The sequence below is a fragment of the Delphinapterus leucas genome, chromosome 5 (genome assembly GCF_059928025.1).
Source record: "Delphinapterus leucas isolate spDelLeu-1000000601 "Yukka" chromosome 5, BTC_Dleu_Yukka2, whole genome shotgun sequence".
Classification (NCBI taxonomy): Eukaryota; Metazoa; Chordata; class Mammalia; order Artiodactyla; family Monodontidae; genus Delphinapterus; species Delphinapterus leucas.
In genome coordinates, this window is record NC_143133.1 from 33,587,735 (window position 1) to 33,603,242 (window position 15,508).

Genomic DNA, 15,508 nt, shown 5'->3' on the forward strand with positions numbered 1-15,508 from the left:
GATACTTGGGGTCAAAGGTTTTCCAGGCTTTATTCTAGTCAAGACTTCCCGTTTCCAGTTTCAACATTTCTAAGTTTCCAGAGCTGTTGGGAAGGGTAAAAAAGACACCATATCCCTGCCTGACTCTACATCTCCAGGATTCTGCTCTATGAGCTTTATTCCTCTTACTCCAACCATGAAATTGTTGTTTTCCTTAGTGATGAAATGAACATCTGCCTGTTTCTCCCAGTATTCCTCATTTATTTTGCTCTTTATTTTCTAAGAAAGATAAAGAAAAATACTCTCTACTTTCTATCATTCTGCTACATATCATTCTGGCTAGTCTATGAGTTCTTCCACATTTTTTCTTCTGAGAATAATCACTTTAATTATTTTGTAATTTCCGGAGAGCTCACAAACAAAGGATCTGCCCCGGTTCAATCATCAGATTCTAGACTTCTATGCTGAAAGATGGTCACTGTGAGGAAATGATTTAATGTGACAGAAGACTAAAAGCAGCACACACTTCTAACAAATGGTGGCAACAATCGTATAAATTATGGTACATTTACTTAAAAACATATTATGCAGTCACATTTTAAGTGATATTTTAATGATGACATTTGAAACTATTTGCAATAGCGAAAAACATTTATGATATAAGATTGAGTGAAAGCAGGTGACTGAAATTGTACTTGAATTTTTAGAATTTGCAGCAATAAGCATCCTCATGAACAATGACAAAAAGAACATGGGGAGAAATGCATTTGGTGGATCAGTTGGTAGATTTGCGGTTTCTTTTTCTTTAAAAAATGTTGTTACAATTCTGATACAATGAATAAAAATCAAGCTACCAAAGAATATGCTCAACAAGTTTCAGAACCTAGTATTTCCAGTATAAAACTATATTGACAACTAAACTGGCTTCATCATTAATTATTTTATTTGAGTGGAATAATTATTTCTTTTAAAAATTATTTAAAAATACAGCCCTTTTATAAAAAATAAAAAATGTAGTGGTCCTACTTACTTTTCTTCCCTATGATTCTGAATCTTAGAAGTTTAGTTCAAAGAAATATAAAATGCCTGTGCCACATATTTGACCTGGGTGAATGATTATAAACTCAAAGAGGAGGAAAAAGCCAGACTCAGCTAACTGAATTGTGTAGTTTCCTTTCGTCTATTATTCAGACTTTACCTGGCATGATGGCAGCATGTGAGCAAGGACAATCCCAACATGGCCCTGAAAAAGGAAAAAAAAGAAACAAGTTAACTTTGGTCTCTAAGGCTTTTGTTTATTCTGAGACAATAATCTTGCCGAATAAAAACATGACCTTTAATGTAGTATAGTAAAGCCACATTGTCTTGGAAAGGCTAAAGAGAATAAAGGAGATATAGAATACCCCACCACTGCAGAAATCCACAATTCTGTCACCAGGTTTGGCCTGATTTGTCACCACATAAACAAGGTTGTTTAACTGTTGCTGCTTCCTCAAAGCTCGATCACTGGACATTTTACCTGGGAAAGACAAGAGATGAAGACAATGACACGTTATATGTTGTAGGGGACTGAGATGGCACTCGTGGACTAGACTAGCAGCCTACAGGAAGAGCGGTACAGATGTAAGTGGATTACACATTCCATGTAATCCTCCACGAGAGGATTAGAGAGCTGGAACCCAGAGGTGAACTCTATTTTGCTTCTTTTTACTTTTATTCCTACCCAACTTTTCTTTCAATAGTCATTAACAGAAAATCTATGAAAAAAATGTCTTTGAAGGAGAGGAAACAATAAGTGAAACATTAACTTCAGAGTCATAAAGTGTTCAATAAATGTTTACTGGATGAATAAAAATTAACAGTAATAATCTCTTCCCTCTATCCCTCTCAGAGACATAGTGTAAAGATTACCTAATTTCAGCACATTGCTTAAATCGCTTTGGAGAAAAGAGACCTATAATAATAAAAACATTTTTATTATTTAACTGGCACGTCCGTGATCTCTTAATTCTTCTAGTTAGGACACTTGGAACATAGGTGTCACATTGTTTAAAATATATCAATGGTTATTGTATTTAGAAATAAATTAGATTTTCGTATTTCTGCTTTGAAACTTCCTTTCCTCATGAGTGTGTCAGACACAGAAATTTAATGCAATTAGGGATTGAGGACAGGGCATTTCCAAGTACAAAATGCCTTGGGTGGGCCTAGCAGCATGAAAACATCCTTACTTTTCTTTCAAAAGCTACTTGTCAAGTCCACTAAAATATCTTCAGAAGAATGCATAAAATTATTTGTTTTTACATATTTCAAATGCACTGCTCATAAGAGCAAGATTAAGAAAATATAAGAGAGTAGCTCCCAGTGATATAGATAAAAGAAAAAACCCAGATAACTTTTTGGCTTGATCAAAAATTATTTACAGATACAAAGTTTCCCCACTCCATTTTCACAGAAAAATTGCATGGATTTTTTTCTTTTCTGTTTTCCTTCTTTCTTACGTTACTAAAATTAAAACACTGGGAAACTTTTAGGAAAAAATAGAAAATGTGGATTTAAAAAGATCTATATGAGAGAAGAAGTCCATTATCTCATAATTCATAGGTAATATTTCTGTATATATGTACTTCCAGCTATACCCATAAGTTCATAATTTTCTAGATGGCATAGGAAACATTATGATATAAATCTTTCTGTGCCCATGAATTTGTTTCTACAAGTTTTAATGGCTGCATAGTATTTTATTAACTATCTATACACAACTTAGTTAACCAATTTCCTATTGTAACAATGCGGTCATCATCATACAACTGAATCATTGTGTGTGTTCTTAATTATTTAGCATCGCCTAATGTGAATTTCAAACATGAAAAGCATTTAAATCAATTGTTTGGTGATTTCATTTGTGAAGACAGTTTCATGTAGCTTTAAAAAAATTATTTTCATTTTTCTCTAATAATATAATGGCAAAATATTTAAACAGAGTTAGTGAAAGCCCTTGTGATCCCACCTTCAGTGGATAGCCACTCCTAAGAGGTTTTATTATGACAATTTTCAAACACAAGGCAAAGTTGAAAGAATTAAGATTCAGTGAATAGCTCTATACCCTCCACCTAGATTCTACCATTAGCAACTTACTAGACTTGGTTTATCACACATCTATCTATCTATCCATCCCTCTATCCATTCAGTCATAAATCCACCTAATTATTTATTTTTATTATGGCAGTGCAGTTTTGATTTGGAGGAAGAAGAATAAGAACAAGGAAGGGGAGGAAGAAGGGGAAGATCAGAAGGCAAAAAGGAAAAGTACTTTTGAGGCCCTTGGGAGAGCGAGAGTCACAAATGCTGCTATTAAATGGAGCCACCACGAGGCAAGAAATGAGCACAAGCATTTTAGACTTTGCTCTGTTTGTGGATTTCTTAACAGATCTTAGACAAAGAATTTTCATAAAACAAAGTCAAAAGAAATTATCTTTTGTTAAGAACAAGGAGATAAGAAAATAAAACTTATTTAATGGAATATCTAATAGTAAGTTCTGTACTGTACTTCTATTAGATATTTAGAATGACCTAACTTTCTTAGGTCTGTTTCAAAAGCAAATGTTGATGAAGATCTTTTTTTCTTGCTAAGCCTGCCTCTTTGCATATGAAGAATCTGTGCTTAAATGAAGGTTGAAGGCAAAGAGGTACCTTTCAGGTTTGTGTTTAAATAGAGAGACTATTAAGGTGCCCATAATATTCACAGGTTGGGCTAAAAATACACTAGCATGATGCCTCAGTGCTTTATGGAAAAACTGCCTCTAATGAAGCATTCCTCCTCACCATTCTAGTTTTATAAGTGAGTAGGGTCTTAAACACATCGAACAAGGTAATAAAGTGTTATTCTGAGACACCATATTCATTTAAAAACCAAATCCTACTTTCTATTTATATCCAACATTCTTGTGCCTGACACTATTTACAAGCATAAAAATGTTTACATATTTATTTATTGATTTATTTTTGGCTGCGTTGGGTCTTTGTTGCTGTGCGTGGACTTTCTCTAGTTGTGGTGAGCGGGGGCTACTCTTCGTCGCGGTGCACGGGCTTTTCATTGTTGTGGCTTCTCTTGTTTCGGAGCACGGGCTCTAGGCGCGGGCTTCAGTAGTTGTTGTACACAGGCTCAGTAGTTGTGGCTCATGGGCTCTTGAGCGCAGGCTCAGCAGTTGTGGTGCACGGGCTTAGTTGCCCGATGGCATGTGAGATCTTCCTGGACCAGGGATTGAACCTGTGTTCCCTGCATTGGCAGGTGGATTCTTAACCACTGTGCCACCAGGGAAGTCCCTATATTTTTAACTTGACTAAAAACAATGGTTCTTTAGGTGTCATCATGGAAAAACAAAACCCAAGAATCAAATGTTTTAATACAAATGATCTTATTTGTCCTGCAATGTAATCCTCCTACAGTGGAGTCTTCTCCTTGTCTAATTCAAGTTAGGAGGAACCTGATTAGACAACTTCAATGTTGTTTGCATTACCCAAAAAGAAAGTACAAGGAAAAGTAAAGGAGACAATTTTTAAACTAAGGAAGAGCCATATTAGGACATCCACATCTTTGGTCAGTTCAAAGCATCAAAAAAAGCAGAAAGAAAAAAAAAAGCCATGGATGGAAAATGTGCACATGTGCAGCCAGGACACCTGTTCAGTCTAGTAAATTGTGCTTAAGATCAGGCAGCTCTTAATTTACTCTTTCTTAGTCTGAAGCAACAAAGTACCTTGAATATTATAATATACTGGTAAAAGGAAAGTGGTTGGGTGCTTGGATACATATTAGACTTTATTTGCTGTTTTGTTTTCCAAGTATTTCTTTGAGATGTAGTATACCACCCACATTCTGTGAATTTTTAAAAAATATAATTAAATATGGAGACAAAGAAAAGGGCTAAAACTAATGGTTCAGAGATTTTTTTTTTTTTTTGCGGTGCGCGGGCCTCTCACTGTTGTGGCCTCTCCCGTTGCGGAGCACAGGCTCCAGACACGCAGGCTCAGCGGCCATGGCTCACGGGCCCAGCCGCTCCGCGGCATGTGGGATCTTCCTGGGCCAGGGCACGAACCCGTGTCCGCTGCATCGGCAGGCGGACTCTCAACCACTGTGCCACCAGGGAAGCCTGGTTCAGAGATTTTTAAAATATGTTTTTGTTTGAAAAGCTATAAAACCAAGAGAGAAAGAGTAAATTTCTTCAACAGTGATGGGTGCAGTACAGACGTGGTAGAGAAGGTGTGAGACAATTGAATACACAAGGTGGCACCGATAGAACCTTTGGCAGGTGAGAAGAAGGGTGACAACCACAACTTTTAATGTTTTTAAGAGGCCTGATTAACAACATTAAGACAAGCTGATGAATGGTCACTTATCATGTTTCATAGGGCAATGGACAGTGAAGGCCAAGCTCCACCTTCAGGGTAGCTATGTTTTTCATGCTTGGAACCGTCACTAAGCTCCTACTATATGCCCAGTACTTGTCCAGGTACCGAGGACACAACTCAAAGTGAATAAGACAGTTCCTGTCCTTCAGGAGCTAAGAAGGTATCTAAGAAGACGGTATGGGTGTTCATTATGTGCAAAGGTATGTGCACTGCAGATAAAGAACTAACTGAGACATCACAGAGGATTTTGCAGAGATGTGTGGGGCATTTCAGCTGAGTCTTTAAGGAGGAACAGAAACTTGCCAGGTAGAATGGCAGGGAAAGCATGATATGATATGGCATACTTAGGGAGAAAATGCAATTAGCTCACTTGTGCTTGAAAATGAGGATCAATGGGAAAGTGGTAGAGCATAAGATAGAACTGAAAATTTGGCAGGGACAGATGGGAAATGGCGTTGCTTGTTATCTTGCCTCTCTGTGCTGTACAGAAAACATGGCCTTGCTTTAATACTTAATATGTATGCTTAGAGCTCCTTAGAGACAAGTTCTCTTTGAATAGACAGCTCTGTTATTTTTACATTATTCCATACGAAAGATGCTCTTTTATATTGCTAGCCTGCATCATTTTTATTCTGGATAGAGTATATCCCCAAATTAGATAGAATTATTCATAAAATTATGTGGAGCATTCAACCTCAACTGATGCTAATGTCATTAAATGATTTAATTAAGAAAATGGAATTGAATAAATTGAGCTTATTGAATCATTTTGAGCTCTGCTGTTCTAGACGAGAAAGCCTTTGGTCTCCTTATTGGATTGTCCTTCCCACTCTCCTTCCCAGGCTCCTCTCCCCATGGCAGTCCCTGAAATGCTGTGCTCACCAGGTTCTGTCTCTGTGCCATAGCTCATCACTGAGTGTGATTTTCTTGAGTATATTACTAAAGTCCCTTCCAAAACTGCCTAGGAAAATACCTGTCCTTGCTTAAAATACCTTTAAAGGCTTAAAGGTATTTAAGCCTTTATGCCTTATGAAAAAAGTCCTGACTTCTTGGCAAAGGCCTTTAATGATCTGCGCCCTGTTAATTTGCCGACCTTACCTTCTGCTACTTTCATAATATATCCCCTATGTTCCAGCCTCTCTGAACAATGGATATAGTTCCTTGAATTTATCATGGCTGGTGAGTCAAGTTGCTTTATAAATTTGTTCTCTTCGCTTGAAACCTATTCCTCGCTCCTGGCTACACTGACATGTATTCCTTTTGTAATAAGTTTTTTTTTTTTTTAAAGACAAAAGAGAAAAATGTTACTTTTTCAAACTATTTATTATATTTCCTGTTATTATTAACTACTGAAGAAGTTTTCTTATTATAAAATGATTTACCTAGGCATTATTCATTATACCAACTACCCAAAAAGGACCGTTAGCTGAAATTGCTTCTGTGTGCATGAAATAGATACAGATGATTTTTCCTGGAACTACATAAACTTGGGCCCAATTAAATGGATAGAGTATTAGGAGACTGACAGGCATATAACAGGTGCTTAATAAAAGTTTAATGAATGAAATTTCTCTGTAGTTATGACTTAGCATTTCAAGGCAGTAAGTTAACTTTTGCACATATTAAGTATGAAAACAAATTCAACTGTATTTGAAAATATACTGTATTGAAATAGAAAAGGAAGTCAACTATGAAACAATTTTAAAACTGGGGATGGAAAAGCTTCCAAAAACTTTAATGAGGGAATAAGAAAGCTGCCCTTTAAAGCTATACCAAAAACTAGAACAGCGTAAATAAAATTCCTAAAGAAACTCCTAAGAAGCATGAAACTAAGCGGCAACATAAAGTTTACATTTTAGGTTAGGGCAACCTCATTTTAAATTTTGGAAATGACTTGTTGGAAATACTGAAAATTTAGAATAGTTGGAATTTACATTTTTTAAAGCCAGTTGCAGGCTAGCATCACTAATCCTCTTAGCCATACTGACCCCAGAGTGACAATACTCTTGCAACAGTGGATACCTTTTCCCTCTCTCCCCCATCCCCAGCCCATTCATACATCCTACAGTGCAGTCTATGAAATCAGTAATACTGTAACAGTGTGATGGCATTTTCACTCTGATAGTTTTGTTATAGATATTATGAGTTGTCAATAATTATCAATTAGAAATTCAAAATTCAAAAGAAGCCAATTTATTCCTCTCTAAACTGAGGAATACTGACCTCATAAAATATCTTTATCAATCAATCATTCAACCAACAAATCAACCAACTAACTTGACCTACACAGAACTGTTCTAGACAATGTTAGGGTCACAAAGATGTCTATCGCTTGATTTCTGTCCTTAATGAACTTACACCTAATTTAAAACAGTACAAAAACATTATATATGACCTTAGAAGATGTATTTTACTAACCACATTGTACAGTATTTTTAATGACATTTTAACAGCCCTAACTTAAAAGAATCCATACTTCTTTCCTTAAAGCTTCTAAAATGATTGACAATTGTTTATATAATGCTCTGCAGTTTATTAAGCACTTGCACATTTGATACATCATCTAACCTCAATATTGTCAGGTTGCTAGGTGGATAACCTGTTCCTTGTTTTACAAATGAGGACACAGCACTGAAGAGGTTGCTCAAACTTAGCATTTGTTTAAAGACACAGCTGGTAGGCAGTGAACATGGGACTCTAACCAAGGATTTCTAACTTTAGGTTCAGTCTTCTTTGCAATATGGTCTGCCATTTCTTAAGTAGATGACTTTGTGATTTCAGAATTTCAGGGCTGGTCCTTTTTTTCTTTTACCTGTTCAAGGAAATGAGGTACTTTCTGGCAGGGAAATGAGGGATATCCCTAGCAATTATATCTTAGGGAAAAAAAGTGAATTCTTCAGAATCAGTCATAAAATGCATTTTATTTCAGTTTTCCTCTAAATAAAATTTCCAAAAGCAGGCTTACCAGTAAAAAGGATCAATTTAAGTTCTGAACTTCAATATTTTGGAATATATCACTAAGGCATTATCTGCAGGTCTCATAAGTCACTCTGTTTAATGAATTGAACTTCGAGTGTCACCCTTTCCAGAAAAAGACCATTTCCTCACCTTGGAACTGTAGCAACCTTTTAAATTTTATAGAAAAGTGATATGGGGAGGTTGAGCAATCAATTTGTTGCAAAATCGGATTATCCAGGAGGAAAAACTGAAAATAGATTGGGATGATCTTTCTCGTTATAGTACTGCAGATGGTGACAAATATAGCATGCACCTTCACCCTTCCATATCTAATTCCAGGGCATCTTTTAAAAAAACAGTAGCTACAAGTACTTAGGCAAGATGCACAGTTGAGGAACAATAGTTGAAGAAAGTATAGCCACATTATTTGCCAAATCAAAACTTCTGTTTTGTTTATAAAAGAGCTTAGATACATTGAATAGTGGAAAATTTAAAACTTGTTATTCCTGCTATTTTTTTTCTCTAAGATGAATAAAACATTTTGACTTCAGAATACCAGACACCAGAGTTAATTGAACACATATATTTTCATTTCATTCAAATGCTATTTATACCACACAAAGTAATTGTTTCTTTGCCCTGGAATTTAGTTAAAAAAACATTTCACAATATCTTCCAACTTGCCCACAAGACCAAATTGAAATGCTTTAGAACAAAAAAAGTTAACTCTAGAAAATAGGTATTTATTTCTTCTCCCTCTTTCTTTTGGAGGCTTAAGTTAACAACAGTAAGGTATTTTAATAGTTTCATTAACTTTTGAGATCATTCAAGTAATCCTCAATTTGAGTTCTAATTTGATGTGTTTCACTGTATTTCGGTTAAATGATAGTAGCCTGCAATGGTGAGTGTTAACTTTCCTGGAGTCTAGTGATTTTCTAAAAATCACTTCTCTTATATACATAGTATTCTAATTTCTACTATGATATGACCCATAGGTTTTCTTGTTTGATTTTTTCATATATTTTATTTTGATTAAAAAAATGAAAATGAATATATCTAAGGTGACATGGCTCCATATTCTTTTATATTATTAATACTATATTAATATACAGTATTCCCATCAAGAGATGGCATCTGTGTCTGTTCCCTTTAATTGAGCTCTATGACCACTTGACCAGTGTAATATAGAAGAAAGACTGTGCCCATTTCTGGTAGCTTCCATGTCCTATCTTTTGAGACACTTGCTCTTGGACAGTACCATGCTTTAGGAAGCCAAGCCTCCCCAGCTGATGCTGTATGAACAAACAAGCTTTCCCACCAAGTCTTACCTAAGTTGAAGGTTTGTGAATGAAATAGATAATTGTTATTTAAATACACTAAGTTTTGTGGTGCACTTACGCAGCTATAGATCATCTGAACAACACCTTAAATTGGGCTTGTAAGGATTATCATCACTGAATAGTATTTATTAAGTCATCTACCTATACATGGAATGGTGCTGGATACTATGACAATAGCCAAAATAGAAAAGTTATTATACCTAAGAGTTAACAGCTCAAGGCAGTAGTATTCATTGCAAGTTACAGAGGGACTCCTCTACAAACCTGAAAGGCAGTCTTGAATTGCAGCCCTACTATTCTTTTTCTCTTTCTAATGGTCCTAAACCTCATGAGCCTAATTGTAAAGATTGTTGGGATCTTAGCAGCAAGGGATGGTTGAAAGAAAAGGATTATGGTAACTAACCCAGGTATAGGCATGGGTAGGGATGGGGACCGTGACCCAAATAGGTGTTGCACATGTGGGTGGCAGGGCTTATACTAAATCATAAGAGATGACAGATCTAAAAGAACAAGGCTGCACTGAAACTGCACCATTTGGGAGGTTGGAGTTTACTGATATACGGACACACTGATTCAGGGCCTGGGTAGAGCAGGGTAAGACAGGTACTGACCTTTTTTTTCCTAAACTGGAATTTTGTATCTTCCTCCCATTCTCTGGTTCTTTCATTATAACCTCTACAGAGTAGTTTATTAATTTAGCAAAAGTTTTTAAGCACTCATTATATGTCTAGCCCTGATCAAGGAGCTAGGACACCATGGTGAACAAGGGAGATTCTTATATGTCAGAGAAGGGAGTTTGACATCAAACAATTAAATCAAGTGATAAAAGATATGCAGAAAATTAAAATAGAATGATGTGGTTGAAACTGACTTGGTGAATATTTTAGATTAGGTGGTCAGGAAAAGCCTTACTGAGCAAGCAACAAAACTGAGATCTGAATGACAAGAATCCGGTCACGGGAAACAGGAGGAAAGACACTCCATATAAAGAGAACTGCTGATGTAGTCATCAGGTGGAGAGGAGCTAAAGAATGTTTGAGGAAGATAATTATAATTTTATATATATATATTTATCCTTATCACTAATATATAAATAAAGTCACTGAATGGATATCCTTATTTGCTGGTATTAGCACAACTGAAGGATTATTATGTGCTAAGCATGTTTCATTTATTGTTTCAATCTTTTGTCATGAGGTTGGTACTGTTACTTCATTGTCAGATGAATAAATTTGAAAAAAAAAAAAAAAAAGGTAACTTGCCTTGGTCACATAGTTACTCCATGCTACAGCCAGGGTTTGAATCTCGCCAGTCTCAGTCCAGGGCCTGTGCTCCTATCCACCACCCCAGCAATCACAAATCTGTATTAGTAAAATTTTTTTGAATAGGACAAAAATATATATGGGACTACCAATTTGTCTGTTAAAGTTTACTGTCTTTTTTAGAAAAAACCAATAGAACTTTTCTCTATTTTAGTATACACTATGCTGTTTCCTCTGTGTGGTATAGATATGTGTTTCATCTGTATTTCGACAGCAGAGAAATTTTCATCATTATCAAATATCATTCTTTTGTATTTTGGTAATATACTTAATTCTAATCCCAAAATCAGCATGAAAGGCATGCTAAAGTCAACTTTTCAGGGAACTGTCATGCAATGAGAGTGCTGGAGTTGAATCATATGTGCATAAATGGCTTTGACATAGTAAAAAAAAGTAGTTCAGGACTTATCTGGGTGGTTACTGTATATTCAGGGCAAGTGCTCCTTTTGGTCACAACCAAAGTTCAATAAATATGAATACTTCCATATCTTCATTGCTTAGACTTTTAAGTGCAAAAGTAATGGTCAATAGCAAATTAAAAACTATAGTGTGTGAGTATGCACAAATGTACATAACAAAACCAACCAACCAACCAACCAACCAACCAACCAAATGGCCAAAATAATCACAGCATTCTTGGCATTTACTTGGTAAAGGAATGCTTCCCAGATTCACATGATCATTAAAAATAATTTTCAGAAACCCAGAACAGAAGAACCTGGAAGTAAATTTGAAGTAACAGGATGGGTAGACCTTCCTTATTAGAAAGAAGTTTTTTTTTTCTCTCCCTCCTCTAGTGGTTTGAAATACTATATCTAGAGCAAAGACACCCAAATCTGTAATTCAGCTAACACTGCTCTCTGGAACGCTACATGGGATCTAGATCAGGTTTTCCAATTGTATCTTTAATATCTCTGTTTATGCCAGTCAGGGACCTCAAACCAAACATGTCCAAAACCCAAACTCACTTATCTTCCATTATGAAAACTGTTTCTTTTCTGGAATTCTCTCTGTTAATGGTACCACCATCTATTCACCATCCTCTATTGATCATCCTCCGCCCAAAGCCATATCCTCAGTTCACAGTCTTTTTATTTCTCACTTTTACTACTGCAACTGTCTTCTAATTAAACACTCTGTCCTATATTCTCACCTTTTCGTACCCATTTTTTAAAAAATGCAAATGTGTTCATGCTACTCCCCTTCCTGCAAGTCTTCAATGGCCCCCGGCTGACAGACCAGATTTTAAACACTGAGACGTCATTGTCTGACCCAGCTTACTTCCTGCCGCCTCTTTACTCCTTCCCTTTCACCACTCTTTGGTCAGATAGAACCACCAGGTATTCTCCAAATGCACCAGGCTCTGTCACTTTTCTGACGTTTTAAACATATTATTTGCTTTGTCATGCATACCACTGTCCCAGAAATTACAAACTGTTTTTGGAGCACTAGCCCCTTAGGATATTAAGAGATATTGGGAGGGAAACAAAGTGGCTTCCATCAGGTAGCCTTAGCAAATTCATATATTATCTAATTTTTTAGAGAATCACAATGCCCATTAGCAGAGTAAAGACTCTAAAGAGTCTCATGGTAGAAATACAGTGTTTCCCAAAATTACCTGACAACTGACTGCTTTGACTATCTAATTCTCCTTAGGGACTATTTTAGGAACCCACTTTAGAAAACATTGCTTTACCCTACCTCTTTGCTTAAAAATGCCTACTCATCCTTCAAATTCACTTCCAATGAATGCAGTGAGACAACAGAGACACAGACTAGATTCTTCAGACTACACAACTTCCTACCTCAGGACAAGAGTATTTCTCAGGGACCTCCAGAAATTACTTAATATACAAAACCCAGTCACATGCTAGTTAGGCTCAAGTCAATGAGTCAGCAACAAAAAGCAACAAAAGGCACCAAAACGTTTTTCTTGAAAGTGAGTTATGAAAGCTGTGTTTAGAAGTTCAAAGACATTAGCTATCATAATATTTCTTCTTGAATATTAACTTAGAAAAGAAAATGACATGACATATTAATGTAAACTTTTGAAATATCCTGAGAACAGAGTCATAAGTAGTGTTCACCACAGTTAAAATAGATGCTCTGTTTAGTTATATACAGAAACAGCTAATTGCTTATGAGAATTCTTGAGGAAAATGCTTCAAACTAAACATTTCTAGATACCCAATGAAATATATAATATTAACATCTAAATATCCTCCCTAATGAATAGCCCTAAAATCTATCATCTGATGTTTGTGATACCGACATGGTAGCATACGGGCATTTATGAATAACACCTACATATCTCCATACCCACAAAACAGGTGAGGAAATTTCCTCACTCTTTAAAACAGGGAAACATATCTTGGTCACTTTCAAGCCTGTTAAAGTCAGATTTGAAGTCACATACATTTCCTCCCATTATTTAGATCCCACATATATGATACACAGAGACACCAAACATATAGAATAAAAAAACACCTGGAAATGGTAGTTAGTCAAAAAGTTCCATCAATTTCTACTAGTTTACTCAAATCTTATAAACATGTAATTAGTTTTTACTTTCAAGTTAATAAAAGAAGCAAGAACTCCTCTCTTCATAAGCTAGTAGAAAACAGGTAGACTTCCTAGAGAATAGGACATTAAAATAAACACTTGTACTGATGGGCTTTAAAATCCATTATGTGGATGATTCAGCAAAAGACTTTGTACTTTCATTTATAGTAAAAGAAACAACACTAGGTTAACATATAAGAATTTTAGTTGCCTTTTAAGGAATCATATCCAAACACTGAGGAGAAACATATTGGGATTAGGAATAAGAAGCAGCAAAACTATAAATAACACATTAATTTATACAACCCACACAAAAGAATAATATTTTTGCTAAAGTATACTTTGAAACACTGTAAACAACATTTCAAGAGGAAAAGGAGAGCAGTTATAAAGCTAAAACTTTCACTAGAAGTGGGAAAAAATATTTTCTTTCTATCATTAACAGATAAGAGGAATTTCAACAGCCAATTAATAAATATTTATTAGGTGCTAAGCACTGCTCTCAGGGTTGGGGATATAGCAGTACCTGCTGCCACAGAACACATATTCCAGTGAAGGTAGACAGATGATACACACAAAACAAACATATACTACATCAGGGGCTAGGAAGAAAAATAGAGAAAGGGGGCAAAGAGTGAGGGAGAGGAGACTTATTTTAGATAGGATGATCTGAAAGGGACTCTCTGATAAGATGACATTTGAGATCTGAATGAAGTGGTTGAGTCAGGCATATGGATTGTCTGGGGGAAGAGTTTTCCAGGCAAAGGGGATAACAAATAGAGTTCATAAATAGGAGACTGGCAGAAGAAAAGATCAAAGAAATAGCCAGGGGCGAGAGAGAGTATGCACGGCTCTATAATCTATGTAAGAACTTTGGATTTTATTTTGAGTTAGGTGGATTTTGTGACATTATTTGACGTTTTAGAAAAAATTTCTATAGGCAAGCAAGGGTAGAAACAGGGAGTCTGATTAGGACAGTACTGTAGTAGTCAAGGTCAGACACGATAGTTGCTCAGACTAGGGATAGGGCAATGGAAGTGGTGAGCAGTGACTAGATTTGGTGTATATTTTAAAAACAGAGTGGACAGAATTTGCTAATGAATTAGATGTAGAGGGTAAAAGAAAGAGGAGTCAAGCATGACTCCAGAATTTTGGGCCCGAGCAACTAGAAGAACCGAAGTGTCACATGTTGAATTGCAGTAGAGGTAGAGGTATGAAGTCTAAATCCTGACATTTTTCCATGTTTAGAGTTTAGAGTCTGAAGAAGAACCAGTAAATGAGACTGATACAGAGTCATTCTATGGTTTCTCAGAGGTCAACTGAAGAAACTATATCAAGGAGAAGGGAATTATTAATTTTGTCAATCGTAGTTGATAAACCAAGGAAAATAAGGACTGAAACTTGTCCATTGGATGTACTAAATGGAAGTCATTGGTGACCCTGACAACAGCAGTTTTGTAGGAGTGGTAAGGCAGAAGCCTGATTATCATGAGCTCACGAGAGAAGGACAACTAATAAACATACAAGGCCTAAAAGAAATAGAAAATCACCATGTTACAATAGCTACAGTAATGATTGATTTGAGTAAGAATCATCAATGGATGCTAAAACCATTGGTGAAAGACTACTGGGGAATAAGACAGTCTCAAAGTAGCTTCCCCGAGAGTACCTATTATTACAAAGGAAAACGAGTATCTCTGCAATGGAGAAATGTGAGAGACACCAGCTTAACCTAGTGATAAAGTTATCATGAATAATGAGTAAAACTGATACCATGTTCTCCCTGCTATGGTGCACTCAGAGGGGTACAACATCCACTCTGTAGCATGCTTGCCAAAAATGTTTAGGAGTCACTTTACTGCAGACCTGCCAACAATTTAGCCACCATCTAATAAAGGAAACAGATAAACCCAAATTGAGAATATTCGGTAAAACACT

At 36.0% G+C, this 15,508-nt stretch overlaps 1 protein-coding gene across 2 annotated transcripts in view; it reads right to left on the reverse strand.

Annotated features, from left to right (window-relative positions):
- Nucleotides 1–15,508, reverse strand: part of GSTCD (glutathione S-transferase C-terminal domain containing) — a 132,080-nt gene that overhangs the window by 28,914 nt on the left and 87,658 nt on the right. For both annotated transcript variants that reach the window (XR_016393225.1, XM_022567073.3), the window contains exons 6-7: nt 1,383–1,498; nt 1,178–1,222 (exon numbers count right to left, since the gene is read on the reverse strand). Coding sequence is in view for 1 of the 2 variants with exons in the window: in XM_022567073.3 (XP_022422781.1) it covers nt 1,178–1,222; nt 1,383–1,498 (161 nt within the window). In the remaining variant the exon portion in view is untranslated. The remainder of the gene's footprint in view (nt 1–1,177; nt 1,223–1,382; nt 1,499–15,508) is intronic.